The following is a 17,615-nucleotide window of genomic DNA, read 5'->3' on the forward strand; positions in this document are numbered from 1 at the left end:
TTGTGGAGGTGCTGCAGGAATATAAGGTCTCTGTGCTGCTTCCGCGTGCTATCAGGCCCCTCTATTCACAGAGTGAGAGGTTGTGCCCACATTCTCGGTGTTAAATCGAATTTGTTCAAGGTCAACGTTCAAGGGCAATGGACTCCACCAAGGGTGTGCCTTGTCTCCACTCCTGTTTGTGATCTTCATGAACAGGATACCAAGGTACAGCCGAGGTACAGAAAGCATCCAGCTTGGGGGCTTGAGGCTGGCGTCTCTGCTGTTCGCAGATGATTTGTGCTTCTTGCCTCATCCAGCCCGTGATCTCCAGCGCGCACTCAAACATTTCGCTGAGGTGGGTGACATGGCTGGGATGTGGATCAACACCTCCAAATCTGAGGTCATGATTTTCCCCTGAGAAAGAGAGTGGGTTTCTCTCTCCAGGCGAGGGGAGGGGAACAGCTTCCCTTAGTGAAGGACGTCAAGTATCTCGGGATCTTGTCCGTGATTGATGGCGGTGGGGGAGATGGGGGGGTGGGGGGGGTTAGTGGGTGGTGCTGGGGGAGTGTGAGATTGACCAGCGGACGGGTGCTGTGGCTGCAGTTCTGCAGGCTCTGTACTGGTCCGTGGTGGTGAAGCAGGAGCTGAGTTTTAGGACGATGCTCTCAGATTACCGGTCAATCTATGTTCCCACCCGTGCTCGTGAACCATGGGTAATGACGGAAAGGAGAAGATTAAGGGTACAAGCGGTGGAAATGAAGTTTCTCCGCAGGGCTGTTGGGCATACTCTCCAGGACAGGGCGAGTACGGCAATCCGGGAGAGGAGAGCCTCGGAGTAACGTCGCTGGTCCTCCAGATCAAGAGGTGGTTCGGGCATCTGATAAGGATGCCCCTTGGCAGGCTCCCGTCTGAGCTGTACCGGGCACGGCCCACTGGGCGGAGACCTCGAAGCTGACCCAGGACACGCTGGAGGGATTACATCTCTCGGCTGGCCTGGGAATCCCTCAGGAATCTGCGGCTGAGGGAAGGGAAGTCTGGTCGGCCCTGCTCAGCTTACTGCCACTTCAACCCTCACCAGGTGAAAAATGGATGGATGGAGAGATGGATGGAGGGATGGTACCATGATGCAGGACTTCCGTTGCATGAGGAGACGACTTTGTGAAGCTGGGGTTGTTAAGGGGAGATTTAACAGAGATGCTTGAGAGGATGAAGTGTTTTGATAAGGGTAAAAAAAGAGGAAACAGTTTCCAGCAGCAGAAGGGTTGATAACCAGACAGTACAGGCGCAAGTTAATTGGTTGATAACCAGACAGGACAGGGCAAGTTAATTGGTTGATAACCAGACAGGACAGGGCAAGTTAATTGGTTGATAACCAGACAGGACAGGCGCAAGTTAATTGGTTGATAACCAGACAGGACAGGCACAAGTTAATTGGTTGATAACCAGACAGGACAGGTGCAAGTTAATTGGCAAAGCGAACCAGAGCAACAAAGGAATCGTTTTCATACGAGTTGTTGTGACCTGCATTTCACTACTTGAATGGGAGGTGGAAGCAAATTCTGTAGGAAACTCCAACAAGAGAATTGAATAAAGCCTCGATGGGAAATATATGTAGGGTTATGGTGAAAGGGCAGGGGAGTGGGGTTAGTTAAAGTCATCATAGTCACAATTGCCTGTTCTTCCCTGAAGGCTCCTTAAAATTGCCCAGATGAATACCATAAGGCTTCCATTTGTTACATGCCATTTCTCAACTCAAATAAAGACTCAAAACTACCCTTGTTGAATGCTCCAAAGACAGCTGCTCAAGCCTTATTTGTAGGAATGCTAAAGGCAATTGCTTAGATCATGTGCAAATTCTCAAAGCTAGCGTGCAAGAATTGCATACCAGATGCTCAAAGGTTTCTTGGATTGCAGTCCATTGTCGCCTGCACTCTGCCGTAAATGGTTCCATTTGAAGAAACACACTCCCATGCCTGCCAGCAACCACTTTGTTTGAAATTAGATTTGCGTAGCTTGTTTCTGAGTTCACTCAGTCAAAGCACCTGACCTCAGGATGGGTGGCTTGCTTCCATGTGAGATGAGAAGCCAGTGCATTTTCTTTCTCTGCTTAAAATATGCATCATACACACTGGCCTCATTCTAACATTAAAGAAGATGCAAATGTGGGGTTTGATTGGTAATTAAAATCCACTGCACAGAGATTAGCAAAAAGGTACGATGCCTCTGGAAAATTCAGTCGCAAAACATGTAATAGAACTAGTATTGATTGTAGAGTGTGGTCTTTAAAGTAACAGTTCTCCTGAGGCCAGTTAAGTCTGTTCAATGTCAACAGGAAGATATTGGGTAATGAGTGCAGGAAAAGATTTTACAATAACATTTACTCTGCAATCTGTTTCTTCAAATATAAGCAATAATTTATTTTTTTTCATCTTCACAATAACCACATATTTATCTGACTACAGCATCGAATCCACTAGAGTACGAGTCACTCATCCACCTACACTTTACTTGGACAATACACTTTTAATTTACAGTCTAATTATACAATACATGGCTGAACAAATGTGAAAGTTAAAAGCTTGGATGTTAATAGTTTATGCTCCACTTGGCAGCAGAGAAAGTAAAGTTATGTAAAAGCTAGCACCGCAATGCATGTGGACAAGTATGCAAAGCTATTGGGGTTTGGCATTATAATTATAGTTTTAATAACATAAACATACATTACAAAAGAAACCTGTGTAATGATTAATGGACTTGTAATAAAGTCAGATTCTTAAGTTACATAGGCATAGTATCATATGAAATATGGCTCCTTTTTTTTTTACAAATAACAGGATTGAAGATCATGGTTCAGGTGATGGGAAGCTGTAACCTACAGACAAAGGTACCACAAATTGTAATACATTTTGTAAAAGTGATCGGTAACTGCTTGTAAAAACCATAATTAGATTAGAAGCAGTTCTCAGATAGAAAAAAGTGACATGCCACATTTAACGAGGCAATTGTATTCTACCTCAAATCGGTAGTGTCCTTATAAAAAGAGTCCCTTTCACACAGTAGTAACCGACAGGAAGGAATTGTAGATTCTTGTGCCATCTGGAGACTTGGCACCATGTGTCATTAGTTCTTGGATTGTCATCCAGTTGTCAAAGATTTTCTTGTTGCGCTTTCTCATCATTTTTCTGTGACTCAGTTCGATAATGTTGACTTCCTTTTTCCCTTCACTGCCGCTCTGGGGGTTCTCCCTGAGGCACTCCAACCGACTGCGCATCATGAACTCTCTCCGTCTCCGCTGCTCTTTGGCCCGCACCACGTGCTGCTTTCGCTCTTCCTTGCTCCAGTAGCGGCCAGTCTTCATCTCGCTCATGGCGTCATCGTCCGTGGTCATGCCGCAGCGCTCCTCCTTGATCTTTAAGGCACGTTCCTTAAGCAGGCGGTCTCGCACGGGCCGCTTTGTGATGTACCGAGTCCCGTCACTGCGAATCTTCACCTTCCACTCCATCTTGGACTCAGCCGTGGCTTTCTGAGAGTCTTTGCACATGCTCACTAGGCTGAGCTGACTATTGGCATACTCCACCGCAGACTTCTGTTGGATGAGCTGCATGTAGCTCTGGTAGTGTCTCGCGTGGGCAGGTATGTTGACATGCCTGTAGGGAGAGCTATGGTACGGTGACAGATAAGGGATGTGCTGGCTGCTGCCTTTCTCCTGGTCTCCGGACTTGCTACCTTCTGTCACGTTCTCCGTGTCTTCTCCGGGCACGGCTGTTTCCGGGGTCTCTGAGGAGCTGCTCGCAGCGGGGCTGGCCTCTCTGCTGTTCTGCCTGGATGAAGCCTGAACAGCTTCCATAGAGGTTCTCAGGTTCTTCTTGTTGGTGATGCTGACGATTCTTTGGAGCGAATTATCTGGCGACCTGTCTACAGTCAAGGGTGTGCTGCGGCAGCTCTCTGCTGTGTTGTAGGCACTGGAGCTATCTTTGTCCGACTTTTCAGGGTGCTCCATGATGTCAGCCAGCTTTCCCCTTGGTGCGTCTATGCTGGTGTTGTAGTTCCTGAACCCACTGCCATGGATTGACCACACATCTCCATATTCCTCCCTCACTGTTTGCAGTTGGTGTGCCTGCATGATATTCTGGCACTCCAGTTCAATGTTCCTCAGTTCCTCATTGAGCATCTCCAGCTCCCGATCTACCACATCTTGTTGCCTCCTGCCACATTCTATTGTACTTGTGGAATAGTAAAGGTCAAACTGGCTTCGATTGCTCATCTTGCACTTCAGCTCCAGAAGCTCCTTGAACCTCTCACATTCTTCATCCTGAGTGCCCACAAAATCCGAGTCATTATATTCCCCAGATACAAAGCTCTCGTTGCACTGGAGCTCGCTGCTGCCCAGCGTGTCCTGGCTGTAGCCCAGATCCCGCTGACTTTGCAGTGAGGTGCTGTTCTGCTCCTCTCCCAGTATCTCCTGCTCTGAACTCTCATCATTCCTCACACTCTCGTCCGTGCGGCCTAGACCACTGTCCTTCTCATGGTTATTCGAAGAGGTGGTTGCAGTGTCTGTAGTTCCACCATCTTCTTCATGCTTTTTCTGTGTTGATTAAGAAAAATATATTCAGATGCACAAAGTAAATGACCAGTTACTTTGAACAGCACTTGCTGTTACATAGCCCCTTTAACACAGAAAAACATCCTGCCAAAACATCAACACTGTGCAGAGAGAGAAGTACTCAGAGTGACCAACACTCGGATCAATACATCCATAAAGAGTCCTAACCCACTTCACAATCAATGCTGAAGCAGCTCATTATATCATTCTTGGATCTGAATGCGAGTCTTTTCAAAGGTTGATTACATTAATGACCTGGACTTGGGTAGACGGGGCATAATTTTAAAATTTGAAGATAGCACAATTTGGAAAAATTGTCAACATTAAGGACGAAGTAGTAGACTTCAAGAAGATAAAGATAAAAGGAAAGACAAAGGTGGAAGAAGCAGACACATGCCGGGTGCAATTTTACACAGAGGCGTAAACCGTGCCTTTTGGATGAAAAAAATGAGAAGAGGCATTTTAAACTAAATGGTACAATTTTAAAGGGGTGAAACGCAGAGAAACTTTGGGGTTTCTGTACATAAATCTTGGACAGTTGCAGGAGAAATAGACAAGGCTGTTTCAAAACATAAAGGACAATTGGTTGTATAAGTACAAGAAAGTTATACCAAAAATTTCTAAATCACTGATTAGTCATTCTGGGCACTACAGTATGGGATGATGCTAATGTGGGTGCAGCAGAGATTTACTGGAATGGTATCAGCGATGAATGGCTTCAATTATGTGGAAGGGCTTGGGAAATTGGGATTATTCTCTTAGAGCAGTGAAGGTTAATAGGAGATTTTTTAGAAGCAAAAAATCATGAAATGTTTTTTTAGAGCAGGTAAGAAAATGTTTCCAGTAGCAGAGGGGTCAGTAAATGATGTAAGGTAATTGATAAAAGAGCCAGAAATGGGATGAAGAGTTTATTTTATACAGCAAATTATTATAATCTGAGTGCAGTACCTGAAAGGGTAGTGGAAGCAGGTTCAAGGATAACTTTCAAAGGGGATTGGATAAATCGTTGAAGGGGAGAATATTGCAGGGCTTTGGAAATAAAGCAGGAGAGTGGGACTGATTGGATAGCTCTTTCCAGCACAGGTACAATGGGATGAATAGCCTCCTTCCATGCTATAAGATTTCAAGATTGATAGCACTCAATGGTATGACAATCTTCCATTGTCCTTGTGGAGTGTGCATCACAGTTGCTATGATTTAAGTCTCTGATAACCAGGTCCTTTTGTACTGGACTTGGTACATAACTTTGTGTTCTGTAGTTAAGCAGTAATCCTTGGCTGGAAAACGCTTCATGTTTTAATTAATACCATAGCAAATATAGTCAGAGCATTGGGCTGTTGCGAGTTAGCTGAAATGGTGGAATATGCTCAAAAGCCTGTTTATTTCAATGGACGATAGCTTTAAACTTTATCATGGCTGCCACACAGTACCTTAAACAGAACAACTTGTGAGTGACCGATGCAGTTTCTGCCAGTTTGCCACATATTATTGCATGTGTGCATCTTAGATGGCATGTGCCACTGCTCAGTAATCCGCTTGGTATGAATGCAGGTCAAGCCTGAATCTTTTGAGGAGTAGGTTGGATGCCAATCCAAATTTAACAACTCCCTGTTTGAGATTGATCCAGTTGGCCCTATCGTTCTGGCAACACTCAGCACTGGCATTCCTTTCAAGAGTACAGGAAACGATTACTTGGCTGCAGATCAAAGGATAATCAGACAAGCAAATTAGTTTCAAGTGATCAGGGGAGTCTTATCAGTGTTAGGTTTTATTCGGCATTATTTCCAGTTAGAGAGCAAATCCAACGCCAGTTGGAAGTGAGATCATTAGGAACTGCAGTGGGAGATCAGAACAGTTATGGGCATCTGTCTTCTGGATTCCTGGTTGGTTCTCATTGTGGCAAGGTAAAGCACCAATCAGAAGGACGGGACTTTGACAGTATTTGATTATCTATCCCTCAATGTTAGCTGCCATAAAGGGGAAAATCAGCAGCAGATGGTGGCTGGTAATCTATTGCCTAAAGGACCGTTTCCTCCTTGAGGAGTACTTCATCTGTTGGACATTGAAAAGCTTAATTCAAAATCTTGCTTGTGATATTTGCTAACTCCTGTTTGGAATAAAGCAGAGAATTGGGAAAATGACATGTAAATATGCTAATAAGGTCCTTAGCAAAGTGAGTCTGGCAGCCTCCAGTCAGTTAATAGAAGTGAACTTCTGGGGCAACACTTTCCTCCTGTCGGGGGAGGGGTAAGTGCGGGAGTGAGCACAAGCGTGCGGGCTTCTGATTGGCGCCCCCAGTCGGGGGGCGTGCCGCCATTTTACATGGGTGAGCTATGCGCTCACTGTGTGGGCGGGGGGAGGGGAGGGATGGGGATTCCCTCAGCCGGGAGTGGGGGGGTGGGGATTCCCTCAGCCGGGAGTGTGCTCTTTCGTACATGTGCACCTAAGCGCACAGATCTCCCTGAGGCAAAGTGCTGCCTCAGGGGAGGTTGGATCCGATTTAAAACTTTGAATAAAGAATAGAAAAAAGTTTCCCTGCCATGTCCCCTCGTGACATTGTCACACGAGTTGGGACATGTCCATAACTTTTATGATAAAATATTCGGCATTTTTTTAAATCACACGTGAAACCTCATCCCGCCCAAGCCAATTCTCACAAGACGGCCTGTGGATGAGGTTTCATGTTTTCTCGCAAGCCCGCCTGGGCTCCCAGCTTGCCCGCCAACCTTAGAGTTGGACGGGCAGGACCATTAATGAGCTCAGTTGGTTTCCTAATGGCCTTAATAGGCCGTTGACAGGTCGGCGGGTGCGTATCCGACTCGGGTGTGCGCCCACTGAACTGACAATCTAACCGACGCGGGGTGACATTGAGCGAGATGGCCCCGCCCCCCGCTCGCCAAGCGGAAGATGCTGGCCCTGGAGTACAAAATTCCTAACACTGATTCACAGCCCCATTCATAGACTGAAAGAATAGCTGTCATAGCAAATGGAAGATGCAGTAAGGATTATTTTTCTGAGTTTAGGGTCAACGTACATTATTAGTCTAGAACGGAGAGACTGTGCTCTGTATCTAACCTATGGGGAAAGGGCTGGGGAATGAGACTAGTTGAGTTGGTCTTGCAGAGCCAGCATGGACACAATGGGTTGAAAGGCCTCCTTTTGTGCTGTAACTATTCCATGATTCTAGAACTGTACTATTTGACTCATCCTTGAGGGCCTGATGTAAAAAGAGTGTTCCATCTCATATGAGTTAAGTTGAGGAAAAAGCCTTACCAAAAAGGAAAAATAATATGTAATTCCTAACAAAAATCATGGCCGTGCCAAGAGTATATTGGCTATTTGCTCTATTAAGGATGACTCAGTTGGTTGATATGACAGGACTGTCAGAAGCTTATTGGTCTGAAGGACAGAAATGTTTGTTAAAATGAATGTCACCTAGGGCAAGGTTGAGAGCTGTTTTCCTGTAAATCTATCTACTGTTGGCACTTAAATGTAAGAATAAATATCATATAATATTATTGATGACAAATGGCAGATGCCTGTCTGCTCATAGGCTGTCATGTATGTTACCTGCTCAAGGCCAGTAGCAGTGAACTGCATTGCCTGATTGTGTTGTTCTTCCAACATATCCATATGTAGCTCATCAAGAAAATCATTCCGGTCATCATCAAGCCATCCCTCATCCAACTAATAGAAATATAAAGGAGAAATATAGAGAAGAAAAGATGTCATAAAACAACCACTAAACAGTACAAGTTCTCACGAGAGAATAAGCAAATCTAAAGCCGACTGAACAAATGTGAGATACGGGTGCTTGCGAGGTGCTGAATATGTTTCCAGGAATTCTTTGTTGCACTGCGTTTAGGACTTTATTGTGGAGTTGCATCGATGTCCATCAGAGGGAGCTACTCATAGTTGTAACATGGTCATGCATTAAGTCCACAAGCCAGAGGGTCAGGGATAAGAGGCAGCCCTTTTTTAAAGGAGTGTTATTCCTTCAATTTTATCACACACAATATTATCAATAAAACCAACTTAGGTACTTGTGGTGCGTAATGGATTTTCAAAAGGTGTGTTTCACAAGAGCTTTGTTAGTTTAGCTTGTTTTTATTCATTTATGGGATGTGGGCATCACTGGCTAGGCCATCAATTATTGCTGATCCCTAATTACCCTTGTTCAGAGGGCAGTTAAGAATCAACCACATTAGTGAACCAGATGGGTTTTTAACAACAAACAACAATGGTTTCATGGTCATCTGTGATTCCAGATTTTTATTGAATTCAAATTCCACCATCTGCCATGGCAGGATTCAAACCCAGGTCCCCAGAGAATTACCCCATGTCTCTGAAATATTAGTCTAACACCAATACCGCTTTGCCATCGCCTCCCCTTGAGGGGTATAAGAAGAAATGCAGTAGCATAAATAGGACGTAAGTTGACAGACAGGAAACCCAGAGTTTAGGTAAATGGGCTTTGCTCAGATTGAAGGATAGGTTGAAGTGGTGTATCCCTCAGATCAGGTCTGGAACTATTTTTCAGAATAACGCCTCAACTGGGCTGGAAGGGGCTCTTGCAGAAAGTGTAAATAGGTTGGTCATAAGGACTTCAAACAAGTAAATGCAGGCAGGTCTCAAATGGAGAAGTTAGCACATGTAATAGTTTGAAAGCAAATAAAAGAGTAGAGTGACGATCAGAAATTATTCTTTAGGCACTACAGCTAAAGGGAAAACCAAAAGATTTAAAACAATTAAACCAGGAGAGAGAAATAGGAAATATGTGAATGAAACGTAAGAGCAGAAGGACAGGTTAGAGTGTGTGGCCCAAATAAGTTCTTCATATCAATGCATAGGGCATTAGACATAAACTGAATGTACTGCTGCTGCAAATTCAACTTGGAGGCTACAATATGGTAGCCATTCCTGAGACATGGCTACAAGACAGTCAGGACCGGGAACTGAATATACCAGGTTATAGTGTCTACAGGAAGAATAGGGAACCTGATAGTGATCAGCATGAGTGGGCATTGTGCCTAGGCCTCCTGGTAGCAGCTGTAAAGTAATGGAATTGCATTAATGCAGAGATCAGACAACCATGCAGCTAAGGCAACATGGCTTTAAATGGGAGATTTTATTCCATATAGATTGTGATAAGCAGGTTAGTTTGAAAGAGAGAGAAAGGAAGATACCATGCTTGGGTAACACAGCTTTCAATGAAATGAGACAGAGACTGTCCATAGCAAACTGGGTAAACCTATTAGTGGGGTAAATGACAGATAATTGGGACGGTGTTCAAAAAAAAATTTTATTAACATGTTGCAGAGCTAATTTATTAATGCCAAAAAACAGCCATGGGCAACTAAAGAAGCAAAGAACAACATAAAATTAAAGAAAAAGAATATCAAATTTTAAAAAAAACACATCATAGTGAATGGGAGAGATACAAAGAACATTAAAGGGTGACAGTACAGATAGTAAAATCTACAAAAATCAACATGAAAAGAAACCTATGAGCGATATAAAAGTCAATGCAAATAACTTTTACAATAAGGTTAGGAAAAAGCCAATGGTTAAGAGTGAGAGCAGCTTCTTAAAAACTAATAACGGTGGTATTATGATATTAAGAAAATGGCAAACATAAATAATTACTTTCCATCAGTATTTAGAGTAGAGGGAGGAGGCTATCATATTGGACATCCCAAAGAAACTAATAATGAATCAAGGACAGGACTTAAGCAAATTAACAGTAACAAATAAAATAAATGGCACAAAAGAGTGAGAAATCCTCAGTAGCAGATAGTTTCCACCCCGGTGTTTCAATGAAGTAGGGGAGGACACTACAGATGTCCTTTGATTTTCCAAAGTTCTCTCAATTCAGGAACCATTCTTTTAGATTGGAAAATTGCATGTTACTATGCAATTTAAGAAAGGAGAGAGAGGGAAACCATGGAATTATAGACCAGAGAGATGAATATCTGCTGTCAGGAAATTACTAAGAGTCTATAAGTAAGGATAAATTGTTTGAACACCTTGAAGATTTTCATCAGAGCATGGATCTGTAAAGGGTAGGCCATGCTTGACAAACCTGATTGAATTTTTTTGAAGAGGTGACTGAAATAACAGCGGGGAATGCCTATGGATGTTATTTACATGGACTTCCGGAAGGCATTTAATAAAGTCGCTCATAAGAGACTGTTTACTTAATTAGATGTTCATGGGATTGAAGGCAAATTGTTGACCTGGTGAGAAATTGGCTGAGTGGCAGGAGACAGAGGAGACAGAATTGGCAGGGTGTGACAAATGGTATCCCCCAATGATCTGTGTTGTCGTCACAACCTCACTGTATTCATTAATGACTTAGATGGAGAGCTACTTATCCAGATACGCAATGATACAAAGATAGATGGGATTGTAAGCAATGTAGATAGAAGCATAAAATTAAAGAGATATTAATAGATTAAGTGAATTGGCAAAACTGCAGCAAATTAATTTCAAAAAATAAGTACGAGCCTTGGTCCACTTTGGACCTAAAAAGGATAGATATTCTCTAAATGGCGAAATCAATAACACTAAATTCGCAGAAATGATCAAACTGGGGGGGGGGGGGGCGGGGAGGGATAGTCAATACTCCTACAAATTACAGGAGGATATTAATAAACTTGCAGATTAGGAAATAATTGGCAAATGAAGTTCAACACAGTAAATTGTGAGGTAGTACATTTTGGTAGGAGGAATAGAGAGTTGTTACTTGGAAATAACCAGGCGGGGTAGAGGAACAAAGGGACCTTGGAGCGCAAATTCACTAATCCCTGAAAATTGTGCCACAGGTTTGCAGGGCCATTAAAAAAACAAACCAAGCACTAGGCTTTATATCTAGAGGGATAGAATTGAGAAGAAAGGAAGTTATGCTAAACCTGTATTGAACCATGGTTCACCCACAGTGGGTGTTGCTCTTGGTGGCCATAATATAAAAAGGATATAGTGGCACTGGAGAGGGGGTGGATAAGATTTATAAGAGTGACCCAGAAACGTATACATACCAAGAAAGGACTTGATCTTGAAAGGCGGCGGCTGAGGGGTGACATAATAAATAGGTCTTTAAATTTTTATGAATGGTTTTGATAAGAGTGGATAGAGAAAGGATGTTTCCTCTTGTGGGGAAGAGCGTAACTAGAGGGCATCCATATGAGATGGTCAACAAGAATTCCAATAGGGAATTAGGAACTCTTCACCAGAGTGGTAAAAATGTGGAATTCAGTACCGCAGGGGAGCGGTCAAGACAAATAATAAAGACGCATCTTAAGGAGAAACTAGATACGCATAAGAGGGAGAAGGGAATAGATGTTCATGATGGTAGATTTAGATGAGACAAGGTAAGAGGCTTGAGTGGAGCATTACCAATGGCTTAGATTGATTGGCTGAATAGCATTTTTGTGCCGTATATCCTTTGTAAAAAAACTGGTGAGGCTCCAAAACATTTTGGGGGGCGGGTGGCAAGTGGTGGGGACCAGGGAGTCCATGTACTTGGATCATTAAAATGTTACAGACTGCAAGGTTCCCTCCTTTTTGTTTTCATTTAAGTGCACAGGCACTTTAAATTTCTGTTGTATGGCTGCGCAGACACATTCCCTTAAAGGTGCCAACTCATACTCAGCCTCTGTGGAAACTTACTGGTTGCTGCATGGCTGCACAGCTTAAAAGGGAACAGTTCTGGACAGGTACAAAATATAATCAAAAAGGCTAAAGGAATATTGCTCTTTATAGCTAGAGGATTAGAATACAAGGGGTAGATGTCAGCCTATGGCTATAAAAAGGCCCTGGTTAGACCAAATCCAGTATACTATAAGCAGTTAAGGGCACCATACTTTATGAAGGATTGGAGGGAGTGCAGGAAAGATTTACTATATGATTTACTATATATGAAATATACCTAGACTCTAAGCCACTGGTGTGGGCAAGCCAGCGTGCATCGGTGCTGGTCCCCAGCCCGATTGAATGGGGGGGGGGGGGGTTAATGGCAGGAAGGGCATCCAGTTGTCAGATCACCCAAATCCAAAAAACGATGGTTGTTATGTAGGGTGATCAACCAGCATTGTGGCAAACCTGTGTGTCATTGGAAAAGCTGAAAGGAGAGAAGAGACTCCAAGCGTTAAATTATGAGGAGGGATTACACAAACTAAGGCTATATTTAAAGGAATTTAGAAGAACAAGGGGTGATTTGGTCAAAGTTTTCAAGATAACAATGTATATATAGAGATACTGTTCGTCCTGCCGTTTGGAAAGTCTAGGATGCGGGGCATGATCTAAACGTTTATAGGCAGACCTTTCAGGAGTTAAGTTAGGAAAAACTCTTACACACTCTCTCCTACAATGGCAGTTGATGCTGGATCAATTGTCAATTTTAAATCAGAGACTGAGCCTCTGATTTCAGTTTGAAATCAGTGTAAAACAGCAAGAGGAGAGCGGGGGGTTTTACAGTTTAAAACAGTGAGAGGAGAGTCGGGGGTTTTACAGTTTAAAACAGCGAGAGGAGAGCCGAGAGTTTCACTGTTTAAAACAGCGAGAGGAGAGCGGGAGTTTTACAGTTTAAAACAGCGAGAGGAGAGCCGGGAGTTTCACTGTTTAAAACAGCGAGAGGAGAGCCGGGAGTTTTACAGTTTAAAACAGCGAGAGAAGAGTCGGGGGTTTTAGTTTAAAACAGCAAGAGGAGAGCCGGGAGTTTCACTGTTTAAAACAGCAAGAGGAGAGCTGGGAGTTTTACAGTTTAAAACAGCGAGAGGAGAGTTGGGTGTTTTATAGTTTAAAACAGAGAGAGGAGAGCCGGGAGTTTCACTGTTTAAAACAGCGAGAGGAGAGCCGGGAGTTTTACAGTTTAAAACAGCAAGAGGAGAGTTGGGGGTTTTATAGTTTAAAACAGCGAGAGGAGAGCCAGGAGATTCACTGTTTAAAACAGCAAGAGGAGAGCCGGGAGTTTTACAGTTTAAAACAGCGAGAGGAGAGCCGGGAGTTTTACAGTTTAAAACAGCGAGAGGAGAGTTGGGGGTTTTATATTTTAAAACAACGAGAGGAGAGTTGGGGGTTTTATAGTTTAAAACAGTGAGAGGAGAGCCGGGATCTTCACTGTTTAAAACAGCGAGAGGAGAGCCAGGAGTTTCACTGTTTAAAACAGTGAGAGGAGAGCCGGGAGTTTTACAGTTTAAAACAGTGACAGGAGAGCCGGGATCTTCACTGTTTAAAACGGCAGGAGGAGAGCCGGGAGTTTCACTGTTTAAAACAGCGAGAGGAGAGCCGGGATTTTCACTGTTTAAAACAGCGAGAGGAGAGCCGGGATTTTCACTGTTTAAAACAGCGAGAGGAGACCAGGAGTTTTACAGTTTAAAACAGCGAGAGGAGAGCCAGAAGTTTCACTGTTTAAAACAGCGAGAGGAGAGTTGGGGGTTTTATAGTTTAAAACAGTGAGAGGAAAGCCAGGAATTTCACTGTTTAAAACAGCGAGAGGAGAGCCGGGAGTTTTACAGTTTAAAACAGCGAGAGGAGAGCCGGGAGTTTTACAGTTTAAAACAGCGAGAGGAGAGCCGGGATCTTCACTGTTTAAAACGGCAGGAGGAGAGTTGGGTGTTTTACAGTTTAAAACAGTGAGAGAAGAGCCGGGATTTTCACTATTTAAAACAGCGAGAGGAGAGCCGGGATTTTCACTATTTAAGACAGCGAGAGGAGAGCCGGGAGTTTTACAGTTTAAAACAGCGAGAGGAGAGCCGGGAGTTTTACAGTTTATAACAGAGAGAGGAGAGCCGGGATTTTCACTGTTTAAAACAGCGAGAGGAGAGCTGGGAGTTTTGCAGTTTAAAACAGCGAGAGGAGAGCTGGGATTTTCACTGTTTAAAACAGCAGAGGAGAGCCGGGTGTTTCACTGTTTAAAACAGTGAGAGGAGAGCCGGGATTTTCACTGTTTAAAACAGCGAGAGGAGAGCCGGGATTTTCACTGTTTAAAACAGTGAGAGGAGAGCCGGGAGTTTTACAGTTTATAACAGCAAGAGGAGAGCCGGGATTTTCACTGTTTAAGACGGTAAGAGGAGAGCCAGGACACACAGAGAGTGGACCTGCATGAGAAGGGCAGTGGTGGTGGGAGATAAAAACCGGTGGCACAGAGTCCCTTCAACCTGTTTCTACCTGTCAGAGCCAGAGTGTGACGTTACAGAAAAGCAGGTAGGTGATTGAGGGGGTATCTCTTCCGTGTCAAGTGGTTTAAATCAGGAGTCATTATAACAGCTGAAAAGTACAGTTAAGAAATTCACTTTTAAAATATTTACCATCCAAATTTATTAATGAAATAAGAATAGAGATGGCTGGGCAGACGATGTGTTGCATCTGTAGTATGTGGGGGCTGGTGGTCTGCAGCTCGAGGAATTTCCGCTCATAGTTGATGAGCTGGAGTCGGAACTGCAGACATATCAGGGAGGGGGAGAGTTATCTGGACACTGTGTTTCAGGAGGCAGTCACATCCTTAGATTAATTACATCAAATTTGGTCCATGGTCAGGGACAGGAGGGTGTGACTGTGAGTGAAGCAAGTATGGGGATCCAGAATTTAGTTTGGAGGAGCCTAAGCCGGTGCCCTTGTCCAATAGGTACGAGGTTCTTGCTCCCGGTGTGGACGAGGGCACAGATTGCAGGGAGGATGAGCAACTACGAGCAGCTCTGGGCTAAATTAAAAAGCAGAGCCACAGAAATTAGAACCAGAATAAGTAATAATGGTAAAAAGCCAAAACTTAAGGCTCCTTATCTGAATGCACACAGCATTTGTAACAAGATAGCTGAGTTGGTGGCACAGGTAGAAATAAATGGGTATGACTTGATAACGATTACAGAGACAGGGTTGCAGGATGACCAAACTGGGAACTCAACATTCAAGGGTATTCGACATTCCGGAAAAATAGGCAAAAAGGAAAAGGAGGTGGGTAGCTTTCTTGATAAAGGAAGGTTATCAGTGTGGCGGTAAGTAGTGATATAGGTGCAATAGATTGTGATGTAGAATCAGCTTGGGTGGAAATAAGGAATAGCAAGGAGATGAAGTCACGGGTGGGAGTCGTCTATAGGTCCTGAAGAGTTGCCTCACTGTAGGACAAAGTATAAATCAGGAAATAATGGAGGTGTGTGAGAAGGGCGTTAAAATTATCATGGGTGATTTAATCTGCATATTGGCAGGGGTAACGTGGAAGACGAATTTGTAGAGTGCATCAGGAATTGTTTCTTAGAGCAATACATTGCAGAACCTACCTGAGAACAGGCTATTTTAGATCTAGTAATGTGCAATGAGGGAGGAAGAGATCTCGTAAGTTAAGGATCCTTTCAGGGATCGCAATCACAACATGGTAGAATTTCAAATTCAGTTTGAGGGCGAGCAACTCAGATCTCAAACCAGTGTCCTCAACTTAAATAAGGGCAATTGCAGAGGTATGAAGAAAGAGTTGTCTAAAGTGGGCTGGCAAAATAGACTAAGGGGAAGGTCAGTGGATGAGCAGTGGCAAACATTTAAGCAGATATTTCATAATGCTCAGCAAAAATTTATCCCGGTCAAAAAGAAGGACTCGATGAGAAGGATGAACCACCCGTGGTTAACAAGGGTGGTCCCAGGAGAATATTCAATCAAAAACTAAGGCATACAAAGTGGTGAAAACTAGTGATAGGCCTGAGGATTGGGAATTTTTTAGGAACCAGCTGTGGATGACTAAAAAGCTAATAAAGAAGGAGAAAAATGTATATGAAAGTAAATTGGCAAGAAATATAAGGGCATATAAAAAGAGTGTTGCTAAAGTGAGCATGGGACCCTTGGGAGGGTGCAACTGGAGAAATGATAATAGGGAACAGAGAAATGGCAGATAACTTAAACCAATTAAACCAATATTTTACACTGGTCTTCATGGTACAGGACACTTTAACATTCCAAAGATATCAGATAAACAAGGAGCTAATGGGAGGAAAGATCTTGTAACAGTCTCTATCACAAGAGACAAAGTATTTGACAAACTAATGGGACTAAAGGCAGACAAGTCACCAGGGCCTGATGGCCTGCAACCAAGGGTTTTAAAGGAAGTGGCTGGAGAGATAGTGGAGGCATTGGTCAAAATATTCCAGAACTCACTGGATTCCGGGAGGGTCCCAGCGGAATGAAAAAACACTAATGTGACACCCCTGTTCAAGAAGGGAGGGAGACAAAAAACAGGAAACTATTGGCCAGTCATCCTAACATCTGCTAGAGTCCATTATTAAGGAAGAAATAGCAGGACATTTAAAAAAGTTTAAAGCAATCAGAGTCAACATGGTTTTGTGAAAGGGAAATCATGTTTGACAAATTTACTAGAGTTCTTTGAGGATATAACAAGCTAAGTTGATAAAAGGGAACCAGTAGATAAGACCATAAGACATAGGAGCAGAAATTAAGCCATTCGGCCCATCGAGTCTGCTCCACCATTCAATCATGACTGATAGGTTTCTCAATCCCATTCTACCGCCTTCTCCCCGTAACCTTTGATCCCCTTACCAATCAAGAACCTATCTATCTCGGTCTTAAATACACTCAATGACCTGGCCTCCACAGCCTTCTGTGGCAATGAATTCCATAGATTCACCACTCACTGGCTAAAGAAGTTTCTTCTCATCTCTGTTCAAAAGGGTCTTCCCTTTACTCTGAGGCTGTGCCCTCGGGTCCTAATCCCTCCTACTAATGGAAACATCTTCCCCACATCCACTCTATCCAGGCCTTTCAGTATTCTGTAAGTTTCAATCAGATCGCCCCTCATCCTTCTAAACTCCATCGAGTATAGACCCAGAGTCCTCAAACGTTCCTCATATGTTAAGCCTTTCATTCCTGAGATCGTTCTCGTGAACCTCCTCTGGACCCTCTCCAGGGCCAGAACATCCTTCCTGAGATACGGGGCCCAAAATTGCTCACAATATTCTAAATGTGGTCTGACCAGAGCCTTATAAGGCCTCAGCAGCACATCTTTGCTTTTATATTCTAGTCCTCTCGAAATAAA

The 17,615-nt window shown here is 43.5% G+C and overlaps 1 protein-coding gene across 1 annotated transcript in view; it reads right to left on the reverse strand.

The window, feature by feature from the left end:
• Positions 1-2,371: 2,371 nt before the first annotated feature.
• The window catches only part of pdzrn4 (PDZ domain containing ring finger 4), a 472,024-nt gene continuing 456,780 nt past the window's right edge, over positions 2,372-17,615 (reverse strand). The window contains exons 9-10 of the mRNA XM_041216213.1: positions 8,153-8,269; positions 2,372-4,564 (exon numbers count right to left, since the gene is read on the reverse strand). Of these exons, the coding sequence (XP_041072147.1) occupies positions 3,029-4,564; positions 8,153-8,269 (1,653 nt within the window). The 3' untranslated portion in view covers positions 2,372-3,028. The remainder of the gene's footprint in view (positions 4,565-8,152; positions 8,270-17,615) is intronic.

The sequence above is a fragment of the Carcharodon carcharias genome, chromosome 21 (genome assembly GCF_017639515.1).
Source record: "Carcharodon carcharias isolate sCarCar2 chromosome 21, sCarCar2.pri, whole genome shotgun sequence".
Lineage (NCBI taxonomy): Eukaryota > Metazoa > Chordata > Chondrichthyes > Lamniformes > Lamnidae > Carcharodon > Carcharodon carcharias.